This window comes from Mugil cephalus, chromosome 20 (genome assembly GCF_022458985.1).
Source record: "Mugil cephalus isolate CIBA_MC_2020 chromosome 20, CIBA_Mcephalus_1.1, whole genome shotgun sequence".
Classification (NCBI taxonomy): domain Eukaryota; kingdom Metazoa; phylum Chordata; class Actinopteri; order Mugiliformes; family Mugilidae; genus Mugil; species Mugil cephalus.
In genome coordinates, this window is record NC_061789.1 from 4,235,109 (window position 1) to 4,249,500 (window position 14,392).

The 14,392-nt window shown below is 41.8% G+C and overlaps 2 protein-coding genes across 4 annotated transcripts; both read left to right on the forward strand.

The window, feature by feature from the left end:
* The first annotated feature begins 107 nt into the window (after positions 1-107).
* On the forward strand, positions 108-7,990 carry LOC124998455 (MICAL-like protein 1). 2 transcript variants are annotated; one of them, XM_047572875.1, is made up of 15 exons: positions 108-925; positions 1,245-1,293; positions 1,381-1,522; positions 3,597-3,679; positions 3,776-3,918; positions 4,062-4,603; positions 4,722-4,767; positions 5,273-5,690; positions 5,828-5,941; positions 6,373-6,499; positions 6,581-6,671; positions 6,758-6,831; positions 6,932-7,046; positions 7,146-7,192; positions 7,614-7,990. In XM_047572875.1, exons 1-15 carry the CDS (start codon positions 783-785, stop codon positions 7,736-7,738), a joined length of 2,259 nt encoding a protein of 752 aa, XP_047428831.1. In that variant the 5' UTR covers positions 108-782; the 3' UTR covers positions 7,739-7,990. The 2 variants fall into 2 exon arrangements, with proteins under 2 accessions (XP_047428831.1, XP_047428833.1); XM_047572877.1 differs by having other exon boundaries at positions 3,600-3,679.
* A 622-nt stretch (positions 7,991-8,612) lies between these two features.
* On the forward strand, positions 8,613-11,283 carry polr2f (RNA polymerase II, I and III subunit F). Of its 2 annotated transcripts, XM_047572888.1 has the most exons (6): positions 8,613-8,771; positions 8,902-8,971; positions 9,074-9,204; positions 10,687-10,758; positions 10,849-10,942; positions 10,998-11,283. In XM_047572888.1, exons 1-5 carry the CDS (start codon positions 8,752-8,754, stop codon positions 10,937-10,939), a joined length of 384 nt encoding a protein of 127 aa, XP_047428844.1. In that variant the 5' UTR covers positions 8,613-8,751; the 3' UTR covers positions 10,940-10,942; positions 10,998-11,283. The 2 variants fall into 2 exon arrangements, with proteins under 2 accessions (XP_047428844.1, XP_047428843.1); XM_047572887.1 differs by having other exon boundaries at positions 10,849-11,283.
* Positions 11,284-14,392: the final 3,109 nt, after the last annotated feature.

Below are 14,392 nucleotides of genomic sequence, written 5' to 3' on the forward strand. Positions count from 1 at the left end.
TTAAAATAGTGAGCAACACAGATGAAGACCAAAAATCCTGCTGAGATTACAAATTGTACGTGTGTATATACACGTATGTACATAATACGTAATATATATATATTGTTTTGTTTTGTTTTTACTAGTTCTAGTTCTAGTTGAAGCTTGGGGCTGCACTTAAAGCAAATATATAAGAAATGCATTTAGAAAATCGTGTTAACTCAAAACCTTGCGACTAGGAAACGTGTGTCCGAGTCTGCAGAAGAGAAATAAACCAGTAACCAGAAACCTTCCCTTCCTAATTATAGAGTAGCCGCAGCTCTGCGTCTCCCTCCAGCGGCAGCTATTGCGCACAGTGGAGCACAACACGGGGGACAAGAAGTAACGGGATTTCATTTAATCTAACGCTTCTTTTATGAGATGAGCCAGGAGTCTGTGCATATTTGCATGTATTTAGACCACAATTTATACTCTGTGGGTGAGAGGAACCGTCTGGCGCTTCTGTGGCCACAAACACCGACACAACAAAGTCTCTCTACGCGCGCGTGTGCATTAGTTTTTTTTTTTTTTTTTTAATCTGAGACAGCGATACAAAGAAGGTAAACACAACTTCCTTCCTGCTGCTGTTGTTGCTGCTGCTGCTGCTTCTTTACAGGTTTACCCGCAGGTTGTTTTGCGCTGAGGCAGACTTGCACGGCGGGTTGATGCTCGTTTCCTGTTTCCTCCGCCAAGTCAAACAAACCTGCCCAGGTCGGTTGGGCATCTAACTTGTGAAGTGCCATGTTCACGTCCCGTCCCGAGAGATGGCATCGCCGAAGGTCCTGCAGGAGTGGTGCCGCGCCACATGCGCCAGTTACGCCGGTGTGGAGATAAAGAACATGTCAACCTCGTTCAGAGACGGACTTGCCTTTTGCGCCATAATCCACAAACACCGACCTGACTTGATGTAAGTAGACTAGACACGTGTTGCGCATCATCAGATAGTCTTACATACATGATCTGCTACGTGCTTTGCACTTTTTTAACACTGCAAACAGACTTTATTTTTGGATTGTGACTAATCTGCTCTCTGTGTAGGACTAATCTGCCCTTTGCTTAATCTCTCTCCTTAACCTTTTCTCAGCCAGGTTTGTTTTACCTCTGTCATGTCTATAATCACCCTGCTTGTCTGTGTGGTTTCTGGAGGAAAGTTTACCCACTGACTGTGCGTTTGTTGGTCCTTCAGTTAATTCACCAGCATCTCCGTTTTCTCATTTTTGCTCCAGAGATTTCAGTTCCCTCAGCAGAGATAACGTTTATCAGAATAACAAGCTGGTGAGTCATTTCTGGACATTTGCATGTCTCTCATGACAAAATCGCAGCGAAAAACCCGCCTGTTCGTGTTTTGTTTTGGCTGTGCAGGCTTTCGAAGTTGCAGAAACGAAGTTGGGGATCCCTGCACTCCTGGACCCGAGGGACATGGTTTCCACCAAGGTGCCCGACTGCTTGAGCGTCCTCACCTACCTCTCTCAGTACTACTACGTCTTCAACGGGAAGCCTTGTGGTGCGTTGAGTATAACCGCTGTCTTTTCCGTTTGATCGCGCATTACGTCAAAGACTCCTCTAGACCTCTAATGGTGGAGGGTCTGTCTCATTTTAGGGCATCAAGAACATTAGCAGAAGATATGCCTGTCAAGGTTCTCAGTCATCCAGGTAATGATAATCCAAAAGGTGTTGAAAAAAAGGGCAACTGGACTTGTAGGAGTTCTTGCAGATGTTTCAACTCATCCAAGTAGCTTCTTCAGTTCAGAGAGACTAGTGGGAGGTTGAGGTTTAAACACTTGCAACAGAAACTTGCTTAACCAGAAACTGGTGCCGCTAATTTACATAACCGCTGGTACTTACCTGTCGTTCAGGAGAGGGACTGTGTGCCTAGGATACTCGCCCTATGATTGGTGCTCTAACGAAGCCATTGTCACTATGAGCCTCCAGTCTCAAGATGTTTGTGGTGTTGAAATTTCTTGGGGACAGTTGCCCCAACGCCTTTTGGATTAGCAGCAGATCTAGTCCTGCACACTGAGAGGTGGAGCCTCCTTGGATTGGATTTGTTTGTTCAAACATAACAAGCGGCCCACCGGAGGGTGTAGGGTGTATCGTCTGTAGGACGAATTTGTGCAAGAAAAAATGTTCAAAAATGACATCAAACCAAACTTTATTGTCATTAAGTTGCACAAACAGAAATAGTGCATGAACAATTAGACACTAAGCCGTGACTGTATAATAAATAAGTATAAAATATAAGTGGTAATGATAAATAATGGGTGAGAGTAATAAAAATGGAACACAATAAAAAATGGTCATCCGTTTAAGAGCCTGACAGCTTGTGGGAGGAAGCTGTTCATCATTCTGCTGGTTCTGCTTTTTAAACGTCTGTACCTTTTCCCTGACGGTAGCAGCTCAAAGTACGTGTGAAGTGGGTGTGAATAATGTGCTCTGCTCCTGCAGCAGCTCTGGAAAATGTTTCATTCCGAAAGTCTAATTTATGTTGCACGGTTTTCTCCTCTTTAAGCTTTTATTTTGGCATATAATAAAAGTAACTGCTATTCTAAGGGTTCGTGCAGATTTAGTAAGAGTTGTAGACACAACACAACACTGAGACCTAGACCTATACAGACATTGCACTTCCTTTTCTCAAGAAATGTCAAAATGTTCTTCGTTACATGTTTTGTAATAGTGTAGTTCATTAAATGCCATTACTATTTCATAATGAACTTCTTGGCACTAAGACAAAGGGAAACATTTGTCATTATTTATAGTTTATTATGCTATTGTGTTACTGGGCCGGCCCCCTTGAGATCAGATTGTGCTGTTCAGTATGTGGCCTCTGAACCAGAATGAGTTTGACCCCCTTTGTCCAGCACATTTACTGTATATGCAAAATTTCTAAGTGGAAAGTCAGAAATTCAGAATTATGTTTCACTTTGTGTAAGATCACAAGAAAACAAGAACTGTTTACCCATTTTACGCAGTCTGCAAACTCACCACTAGATGTCACTAATTCCTACACACGGGTCCTTTAAATGTTGGAAATCGCCAGAATAGTTTTATACATTTTGAAAATACATGTATGTGATATGTTCTAATGGGATGCAAAAGAAAAAAGGTTTTTTAAAAATGTAAATATATTTGTTTTCATGTTCCAATTTACCGATCACAGGTTATTATGTTATGTCTTACACACCCAGAGAGGTTTTACTTGACCCAGATGCCACTAAATGTCCAACACAGAGATGCTTTAAACAGAAATGTAAAGCTGGGGTACAATGTGTAGCATGGACAAGAAAAAGATAAGCCTCCTTAAAGCCTTTTCACAAAAGAGAGTGGAACTAGATGTGTAGCTAGCAGGTAAACCTCGGCTGCAACGAGTGGCTAATCGTCAACTTTGCTGCCGCAACAAAACATAAAATTTTTCTTTGAGGACAAAATATTGAGAAATTAATCATCTCTGCTGTTGTTTTTATTCATATTTATGCTTCAACTAAACATTTTTTGTGTTGTTTAAAAGTCCCTTCTGTTAATCTCAAAGTCCACATTTAGCAAGTTTCGCTACATTTGCATGTCTTCTCTTGACTTTGCAGCAGGTCCTGCCAGATTGTGGTCATCACATGTCTTCAACAACATCACGCACAGTGAAACTTCTGATCCTCTCAAGCCCCCAAAGGTAAAAAGCTCACAACCCGTTTTCCTTTTTCAGTAACTGCTGCCACATCTCCGCCGCTAATCCTCCCGAGCGCCGCGGTTTCTCTTCTCTTTTCAGGTCTCGACGGATATGGAAGCCAGAACCGGGGAATGCTTTTCCAACGCGAGGCACATGACGGTGTGCAACTTGTGTTTCAAGCCCGTCCACCTGATCCAGAGACATTTCGTTGATGGGAAGGTGTACCATCGCAACTGTTTCAGGTAGCAACAGCTTCTTTTTGCGTCTCTACGTGTCGTTGATTGACAGTTTGCATCTAAGATTGTGTTTCTAATGTGACTCAGGGGATAATTTTGATTATAATTAAATATTTGGTGATCTGAATGATGTGTTTAATGTCTTTCAGGTGCAGACTGTGTCACAGCACTCTGTTACCAGAGTCTTATACAGGGGGAAGTGAGACCGGCTCCCTGACCTGCACTTTCCATATCACAGACAGTCAAAGTACGGGCTTCGACCACGATCAGAAAATCGGTTCCAGTGACATTCGGCCTCGATGCACGTTCCAGGCAGGTGTTTATTCTCTGAGCGGATTAGCCATCCCCAGCGTCCCTCATTACACTAAGAAAACAGAGGCAGAAGAAAGACTGGTTTGTAAAACCCCGGAAACAGATGCTACAGAAAGTCAGGAGAGGAGCAGGGCCTCGTCCGTCGGACCCCCGGGTCCTCGTCCGCCCCGAGTTAAAGACGCAGAAGAAGCGGAAAAGGATAAACCTGAACCCTCTGGTGAAGAACACCCGGACGTGACGAAGACTTCTGATGATTCGTCGACTTGTTCGGGAGGAAGCACTCGTCCGGTCCCGGCCCCCAGGAAAATAGACGGTGTCGGCCCGGTTCCTGCACCCAGAACCAAACCAACCCAGAACATGAACAGCTCGACGGCTGCAGGTCAATTTACACAATGTTGTTTCATCGCTGTCATTGTCACTGTCATTGTCATTGTTGTTAGAATATAAATAAATAATGAAAATGTGTGTTTTGTTTTTCCTAATCTTGATCTTTGCAGGCGATTCATCCCAACAATGTAAATCCCCGCCCTCTCCGTCGCGTATGTAAGTGGATAAACTGCACTAATGTCACCTCAGGCACTAACTTTCCTCTCTGCTCTGTTTGTTCTAAATTATAAAACGTGTCTCCAGACGTGTTTACTTGTCCTCTTTTTCACTTTACTCCCTTAAGACTAAAACTTTATTCGAGGTCCATGAGGATTTAGAGATATGTTTTGCAGAAATATACAGTGATATTCAGAATTATGTCTCGATTTGTGTAAGACGACAAGAAAATAAGACTTGTTTGTTTGTTTTGCTTAGTTTGAGTTCTTAGTATCTGCATAAGCCATGTTGCATCCCTGTTCTTAATTTTTATTTGTTTGCAATCTGCAACCTCACCACTATATGTCACTTATTCCTGCACACTGGTCCTTTAAAAGTTGAAAACTGCCAGAAAAGTTTAACGAACAAATACATACAATAGATCATTACAAAACCAGACGTAGGCAGACAAAACAAAAAAGACACAGTTACAGTTTAAAATAAAACATCCCTTTTCTTTCTGTAGCACCAGCCCTAAAGTGAAAACCAACCATCCATGGATGAACCTCATTCATCCCGGACCTTGGACACAGCTGCCTCCAGCTCCTGCACCGGTACCTACTCCCCGATCCAAATTTGTCCAAGTGCAGCAGTCGTGGAACAGGCCCAGAACGCGTCCTCGCAACAATCCGTTTGAGGAGGAGGAGGAGGAGCAGGAGGAGAAGAAGAAGGACGAGGCTGCAAATCCCAGGTCTACAAACCAAACCGAGCCCTCGGTGGCAGCCGTCCGCTCGGAGGACAATTTTACTGGAAAGGAAGCTGCTGAAGTTCCTGGAGACAAGATGAGTCCAAATCAGAGTTACATGTTTCCCAGGAGTCTTTCTGTTCCAGCCATGACATCTGACCACACTCCACGTGACTCTGCAGCATCGTGTCAGCGTGAGGTACAACCACAGATCAGGCTTTTATCTGCAGCTTCTTCCTAACGATCGTTTCATGTAGATTTATTCTTACAGTTATATGTCACATACGTACGTGGCCCCTCACACGGTTTAATGTCTTATTTTCTGTCCGTTTGTAGGCGGCCGGCAAAGAAAGTCAAAGACCAGCGCTGACCAAATCAAAGACTTTTCAGGACGTCTCATCCAGTCGGGCTCCTGCTCCCGGTCACGGTTTCCCACTCGTCAAGAGGAGGGTACAGCGTTCATCATTTTATTTTTGACTTTTTCAAGAACAAAGTTGAATGAAATAAATAAAAAATGAAGCAAATTCACAATGACATGACAATAGAAAATGGAAAAATACATAAATAAATAAAATAATAATAGTAATAAATCAATAAATAAATGAATAAACTTTATGCAGTAATTGAAGATGCAGAGAGAGACAAAGGGTAGCATCACTAGCATCTACTAGCATCACTGCTGGTAGATTTTCCTTATAAATTAAAAATGGATGCCATACTTTGTAAAAAGTCTTACTTCTTTTCTGCATCTAACTTATTTTCTCTAAGGGCAAACAACAGCATATTTTTTTTTTAGAACAATTTGTCTCCAGTGTTCATCTTGAACCTTAGCAAAAGTCGTCTCTTTCATTACAGTTCATTGCAAATGTTCCGCTGTGCAGGTGCAGACCGACCGGTGCGTCTCCACGGACGAGCTGCAGGTGCAGATGAGAGAACTGCACGAACATCTGGAGACGCTGGAGCGAAGGGGAGTGGAGCTGGAGAAGAGTCTGAGAGACTGCAAGAACGGTGCGTCCAATGTTTTCTGTTAGTTCTAGATAAAAACAAAAAGGTTGTCAGTATTTGTTCTGATTTCTGTTTGGATTTCAGATAAAGAGGAAGAGCAGATGCTGATGGAGTGGTTCTCTCTCGTCCATGAGCGCCACCTTCTGTCGCGCAGAGACACAGAGCTGGTTTATCTGTGAGTGGACGACACGAAGGTTTTATCTCTTGCGTTATTTGTCCGGCTAAGAATAAAAAAAATAAACGTGTGCTGTCGTTTCCCAGGACGAAGCAGCAGAAGTTAGATGACAGGCAGGCGGACGTGGAGTACGAGCTCCGGTGTCTCCTCAATAAACCCGGTCAGATTTTATCAGCAGAAATACAGAAAGAAAAGCAGCAGATATTCATCCAGTGAAACTTGTGAATGACGTGTCATCTTTTATTTGACGTCGTCTTCAGAGAGCGAGTGGACGTCGGAGGATCGAGGTCGGGAGCAGCAGCTGATGGAGGAACTGGTCAAAGTCATAGAGCAGAGGAACCAGATCATCAGCAGCTTGGAACAGGACAGACAGAGGTAACAAGAGGAGCACACATACACAAATGATCCAGTTTATCCTTCAACACACGGGTCCATCGTTATGTAGCAGAAATAAACTGTGTTTTTTCTTGTTAGGGAAAAAGAAGAAGATAAACTCTGGGAAGGTTCGGCCAAAGACAAAGGTCAGAAAAATGACTTTTTATTTGACATAGATCACGGCCCAGACGTTTTGAAGCAACTTCAAGTTTCGGGAAGATTTGCAAGAGTCATAACTTCAGTGCAAACGTAAAAAAAACAAAACAAATCGCAGTTTGCATTATTCACGTTAACTCTTTGGCTTTTTAGAGTCTGCATAAAAATATCTCTTGTGGAAGGAATGTCTCGTATATGATGATGTTAAAGCCAGAGGAGGTTACAATTAAAAAATAAAAACTCAAATACCTGATAATTATAGTAAAATGTCTCCAATAATAACAATCCAACTAAACTATGATCCTTTATGTACATATTTGATGTTGCTTCCCAACGTTTGGCCTGTGGTGAACATGTGTACGCTCTAGTTTTAACCTCCTGCCTGACACGTTCTCTACGTTCTGTCCTCAGACTTCCAGAGAGAAAGACTCAAGGAGCTGAAGAAGTCAAAGGGGAAATTCAAGCCTTCAAAGGTTTTTAAAATACTGAACCACAGAGCGGAGAGCAGCAAAGAGTCCATGCACAAAAACAGCTGAAGGGACCATAGTTTCTGCACAATGTGTCACGAGGAACTTAACTGGAGCTGGTGGAAGGATCGAACATCATATTCATCATATTAAATACGGCTTAATGCTTCTTTTACTTCTTATTTTCTCTGTGCAGACGACTCAGTGTGAGTTCTGTCTCCTGTGTCTCTTCACTATCTGCTGTGTAGAACAGATATTAATGTATTTTTTCCCTTTTATTACATGCTGATATTGAAGTATGCAATAAATATCTGTTTGATATGTGTCATTGTTTGTTTGTGAGGAAAAATTTGTACAGTTTATAATTAAATGGCTACTTCAGATTTATTTTTTAAGGTGTTAGTCCAAAACTTTTCTTTAAAACTTCTATTCAAGTTGAGTGACGACCCAAATGTAGGATGCAATAATAATAATTCTACATATTTTTGTGAAACATCATCATGATTTGTGGTTTATTAGTTTGTCATTCAGAGAGTTTTCTCACCTTTAAAAATGCTTAAAAATGTTTTTAATGTCCACCTTCCAGATGAAGTAAAATGCATTAAATGCATCCGATATATATTTGAGTATTCTGTTCTGACCCAAATCATTTAGACTTTTAGGGGAAATAGTTACTCAAAATGAAACACCACAACAAAGCAAACAAATGAAATTCCTCTGGTTTTAAAACAGTTTCTCTTTCTGCTGTGTTGAAAGAATAAACAGAGGAATAAAAAGAAAAACAAAGGTAAAAATATCTCTTGAGAGATGCTACAATAATATTAACACGCTGGGGTTGTAATTTATTTTGAATTCCACGTATTTCAATGAGTTCCCTGTGAAGGGTTAACCAGTGAAGTGGAAAGAAAAACAAAGGTTCCTATTGAGCACCCGGAGTATTTTATCCAACGCACCGAGTTACCGGAAGTTAAAAGTTCGCTCCGTTCATGCGGTTCCATGTTGATAAGAGACAGAGAACCTGACCAAAAAATATTAATAATAATCTTTGTTGGGATTAATAAAAGACATAAATAAACTAAGACATGTCCGATAACGAAGACAAGTAAGTAGCAACACTTTTAAAAAAAACGTTTAAGGAAATAACGAGCTAAATGTTGAGCTAGTTAGCTTTTAGCCAGTTAGCTGCCTGCTGATGTGTTGTTTTATGTTTCTATTTTCTGTCAACTTCACAGCTTCGATGATGGAGATTTCGACGATGCGGAAGAGGATGAAGGATTAGATGATCTGGAAAACGTGGAAGATGTGAGTTTGGTGTTAGAAATGACGCAGAAGTTTAGCTGCTGATATTATTATTATCATTATTTTTTTTAAAGATGATTTGATCCAAACTTGTTCGCTTTGCAGGAGGATCAGGAGAATGTGCAGATCCTTCCGGCTGGAGAGGGACAGCAGGCGAACCAGAAGAGGATCACAACACCGTACATGACCAAATATGAGAGAGCCAGAGTCCTGGGGACACGAGCTCTGCAGATCGCGTGAGTGTTTGAGGATGGTGGGATTTTGATCACTTTTAATTCAGATTCAGAAGAAAAATATGTTCCTGCGGAGCGATTAATGGTTTCAGAGCAGAACAACAGCACAAGACTCAGTTAAAATAAGTGACATAGAATAAACCAGTTGGAAAGGTGATGAATAGTGCAAGGGACTTAGCACCATATACAATTAATGTTACATCTGGACTCTGGATCATCTGTAACAGTGATAATTAGTAAGAGCAGGACCTAGGAACAAGATTTTACTTTAACCCTCATGACAATAGTGTCCTCCTTCGTTTTATTTAGTCGTACATACGCTTTGTTCTATCGTATTTGTCAAAGGTGCGTATTTCTTTTTCACAACGTTTGATATTTCAAACTGGAATCAGAATCAGTTTATTGATCCCAGGAGGAAATTACTTTTCGTTACAGCTGCTCCTTCTCAAAGTCTGACAGTGTTCAAAACAAAGTAGACAATTATAGTAAGAATAAACGCATCAATGTAAAAAAAAATATCAGAAATATATGTAACATTATGTACAAACCTAAGTGAACCTGTGTTCCCAGTTGTTCCTCTATAATAATATTAAATATTAAATATCGAGATGCTGCACAGCGGAAAATTGTTCCACATTTTGACTCCAGAGTCATAAGGAAATATGTACAAATCCCATAATGTTCCATCTTTACACTGTGTGACCTGAATAGTTACGTTGTTACCGTAAAAACGCCACCTGGAACATTGAGTCAGATGAATCAGGATTGAAAATATCAGTTTAAGTACAAAACACTCGAAAACCAGATCTGCAGGAACTTTCTATTAGTCGCCCATAAACAATAATTTTGTTTTCAGACACATTCCCTTTTTTTCTGCACATTACTGGGCCCAGGCTACATAGTCTTATAACACAGTTTATATTTAAACAATTCAACGACAACAAGAAGGAAAAAAACAAGTCGTACAACAACAAGTTATACAGACAAATCTTCCAGAATATTGTGAATCTATGTGGGATATGGTGTTTTCTGTCTTAATGACCTGAAACATAATTATATGTACATGGAAGACACTGATCAATAAAGTTTCTAGAAGATATAAACTTTTATCCATCGAGAATAAATCACAATCATGAGGAGATTTGTTGTTGTTGTTGTTGTTTTGTTGTTTTTTAGCTTTGATGCAGACAACCGAAACAAAAACAGAAGAAGAAGAAGTTTAGATGCTACAGGGATGTTTTTAGTTTATCTCATTTATAACTTCATATATAACTTCTTAAGATCAGATCACTTTTTAAACTTGAACATCCTTAATAACTCACTAGTTTATCCACAACTAAAAGCCAGACTGAGGTTTTATCTTGTCCGGCCTCTTACGTCAACGTCCTCTCCTGTCTTTACCTCCGCTCTAATGTCTCTGATGACTTTAATAACTTTAATAAAGAGCCTCCAGCGACACTTGACCCTCTGACTTGTCTCCAACAGGATGTGCGCTCCAGTCATGGTGGAGTTAGAGGGAGAGACGGACCCTTTGCAAATCGCCATGAAGGAACTTAAGTAAGTGATTTTTTGACTTCTCATCTTTGCTTCCTCCCTCTATTTTTTTGGTTGATATTTAATATATATTATTTTTATACCGTCCAACAGGAGCAGAAAGATCCCGATCATCATCCGCAGGTACCTTCCTGATGGGAGTTATGAGGACTGGGGCTGCGACGAGCTCATCATAACCGACTAAACGTCTGGTCCGGTCCGGTCTGTAGGAAGGAGCCCGAACCGTGAACCGTTCATCGGCTTCCTGTTCAAGATCGAAGATTTCAGGTGTGATCCCTTCAAACATAAACCCACAAAATCAAAGACTGGTGCAAGTCGAAAGCCCCGTGCGTGAAGTAGAATTCATTCACATTCATCAGTCCTCATTAAAAACAGCTGCATTCTCACTCGCGGCCACAAGGGGGGGTAGTAACTTCGGTTAAGTGTTTTTACGAGATGATCCTGTTATAAATGTTCCTTTTTTGTTGCTTTTGTAGAGAAGTGAAAGAACTGTTTTATTGTTATAAATAAACCATTTTGTATAAATTAGAGTTTCTAAAATGCGTTTCTTACACGACACGAGTGTGAAAGTGTGAAAAAAAAAACACTTTCTACAACAAAATGCATCGATAAATATTTTCCAGCACTGGGGTGAAGGACGTATGTTCTTAAAACGGATTTAAAGTGAGTTGAAGCCGTTGGACTAAAGGAAAATGAAGCTCAAAGATGAAACGAAGCAACTCCAGTTATGTTAGATTTAATTTTGTTCCATTAAAGGTACTATTAGGTTCACCTTGCTAGTGAAAGGTTTGACCCTTTTCCCTTCAGAACCGCCTTAATTCCTGGTGTCAGACTTTCAACAAGGTGTTGGAAACATTCCTCAGAGACTTTGGTCCATGTTGACATGACAGCATCACACAGCTGATATTTGATCACATCTATGATGAGAATCTCCCGTTCCACCTCATCCCAAAGGTGAAATATTGGACTGAGATCTGGTGACTGTGGAGGCCGTTGGAGAACAGTGTAGTGGTCACTTCAGACCACTACAGACCAGGAACCACCTCACAAGAACTAAAAAGTCGTCTAAACCCTTTCTACTTTGTCTGTTTTCCTTGCATCCTGGTACCACGTCCTCCGCTGGATAAAGAAGCACAGACTCCGTAACCATTCATGACTTTACTTCCTGCTTCTGTCAGAATCAGAATAAACCTTTTTCTTCCAGAAATCTGAATTTGAATCACTCCAATTTGAATCACTCCAGCTGCAGGTGTGTCCATGTCTTATTCATCTCACCCACTGACAACCAGACGACCTGTGATATTTTCTTGACCCGGTCATAATGTAATGGCTGATCGGTGAATGGTGCAACAACTATTTATTTATTTTTATTTTTTTTTTTGGATGCACCTGATGTTTTCTGTTCTCACATAAAAAAAAAAAGATGCTGATGGTGGAGTAAGTATTGTGACAGTAGTGATGCTCTCTGCTCGCCTCCCTCCCTCCCTCCTTCCCTCCCTCCTCTCCTCCCCCGCCTCCTATCTCCCTCCCCCATGCGAACACGTACGCACAAAGCGGCCGAACAGTCGCTGTATTGTTTGGTGGAAATGGTTTGTTGCTCAGGCAGAAAGAAGATGGCTCGGTGCGTGCTGGTGGAAGATAGAGGAGGAGGAGGGGGTGAGGAGGAGGAGGGAGGGGAGGGGAGGGGGTGAGAGTCTGTGAGAAAGAAGGGATTAGGAGCTTTTTAAAGCTGGATGATGATGATGATGATGATGCTCTGGTGAAAGAATCAGTGGATTACGTGCTCAGAGTGTGCGCATGGACAATGTGCGTGACATTTCCAGAAAAAGAAGTGCAGCTGGGAACAAAAGTGACGGTGGAGCTATGCAGACTAGTCGGTGCTGGCATCTTTAAAACGCTTTAATCTGTCTTTTCACGGAGGGAGACGGCGCCTCGGGGCGACGCTGGATCCTCCCGGAGCCCATGTGACACCGAACCACGGTCGGGTCATAAACCACCGTCCCTCCTGCCTCCTCACTGAAGCAACTCAGAGTCTCATTTTTATTTTATTTATTTATTTATTTTGTTTTTGTCTCTTTTCTCGTTCACCTGTTGTTTCCCCCCCGTTAATCCCGAGATTACACGGCACCTGGAACAAATGGCATTTGATTATTCAGAATTTATTCTGCTCACTGGATCACCCCGATTGGATTATCTGTGAGCCGAGTCGCTTCACGCTGAGCTCAGAGCCTCTTACTAACTAACCGCTCGTCTGCTGCGTCCTAATGCACAGCCCGGCCTGTGTTTTAATTAATGCAAAGCCTTGCAAAAAAAAAAAAAAGAAAGAAAAAAGTTCCCAACGCTCTGATTTTGAAGATTATTGCTTCTTAAATTGCAGAAGATCAGATCAGAATTAATGGATCGACCAACAAATATAAAGTTACATTTTAACCAAACATCTGCTTTCTTTTAAACTTTTAATCTATTTTTTTTTTCATGGGACACATTGGGGAGGATGTACACCGATCTGGCATAACATTATGACCACCTTCCTAATATTGTGTAGGCCTCCGAAACAGACACCTGGCCCTTCTTAGGGCGTCCTGTTGGGATGTGGAACAGAATGATGTTAGTTTTAGGTCCTATGGGTTAAGGGGAGGGTATTTGATCAGTTTAGTGGACGTGGAGGGGGTCTGGTCTGGTCTGGTTTGGTCTGGTCTAGGCGGGTTCTACGGTGTCGTTTTCTCTTCCTGTCAGGTGGTTTTAATGTTGTGGCCGATCGGTGCATGTGCAGGGGTTGAGCGTCCCTTTTGTGTCCCCGGTGAAGCTACAGGCCAGGCAGTTATGGGTAAGGCTCCCCTCATTCGCCCCCCCTCCCCTCTCCCCCCCTCCCCTCCCGGTCAGATCCCCTTCAATGGACCCCTTTGTCTTTCCAAAGTATCACACAGCCGATTAAAGGGAGGGAATTAGGAGTCAGGCTTAACCCACAACACACACAAACACACACCGAAGGAGAATGCACGGTATAAGAAACCTGAAATATGTGTAAAGGCCTGCATAACCAATCGTACCCCCCCACCCCCCCTCCACCAACCGGAGGCTAGATTAGTTCAAGTCGTGGTGGGAGAGTAATCAGCCACAAGCTACAGTTTCCCCCGGTCAGCTGGGAGTAAATAGCATCATTAAATGCTGCAAGGACGTGTTTTTTTTCCTTTTTTATGTTGTTGTTGTTGCACGGTTTGTTGAAAATAAGTTTGAAAACGCTGCGTTAAGAGGCGGACACGTGCTAAAGCAGAAATAAAAAGAGCTTTATTTCAAGTGAGAGTAAAAAGATCATTAGTCACCATCACATGTTTAGGCTTTCGCTCCTGCTGTTACTGGAGAAGTGGCCGTGCTCTGCTCGGCGCCGGTCACACAAGAGAGGAAACACTAAAAAAAAAAAACGGCGTCGATAGTCGAGGCTTAACTTCTTCAGAGCGGAGACAGTGCACGCAAATATAAATAAGAAAATTCATACACGTATATTTCACACATATATAGCAACGGGGACGTACAAGGAAACCCTTGTGCTGGAGGTAAATGGTTAAATAAGCTTCCAGTGGTGCATATTAAAAGAGATTTTTTTTTCTTACCTATCCGAATGGAGAATAAGATGCGT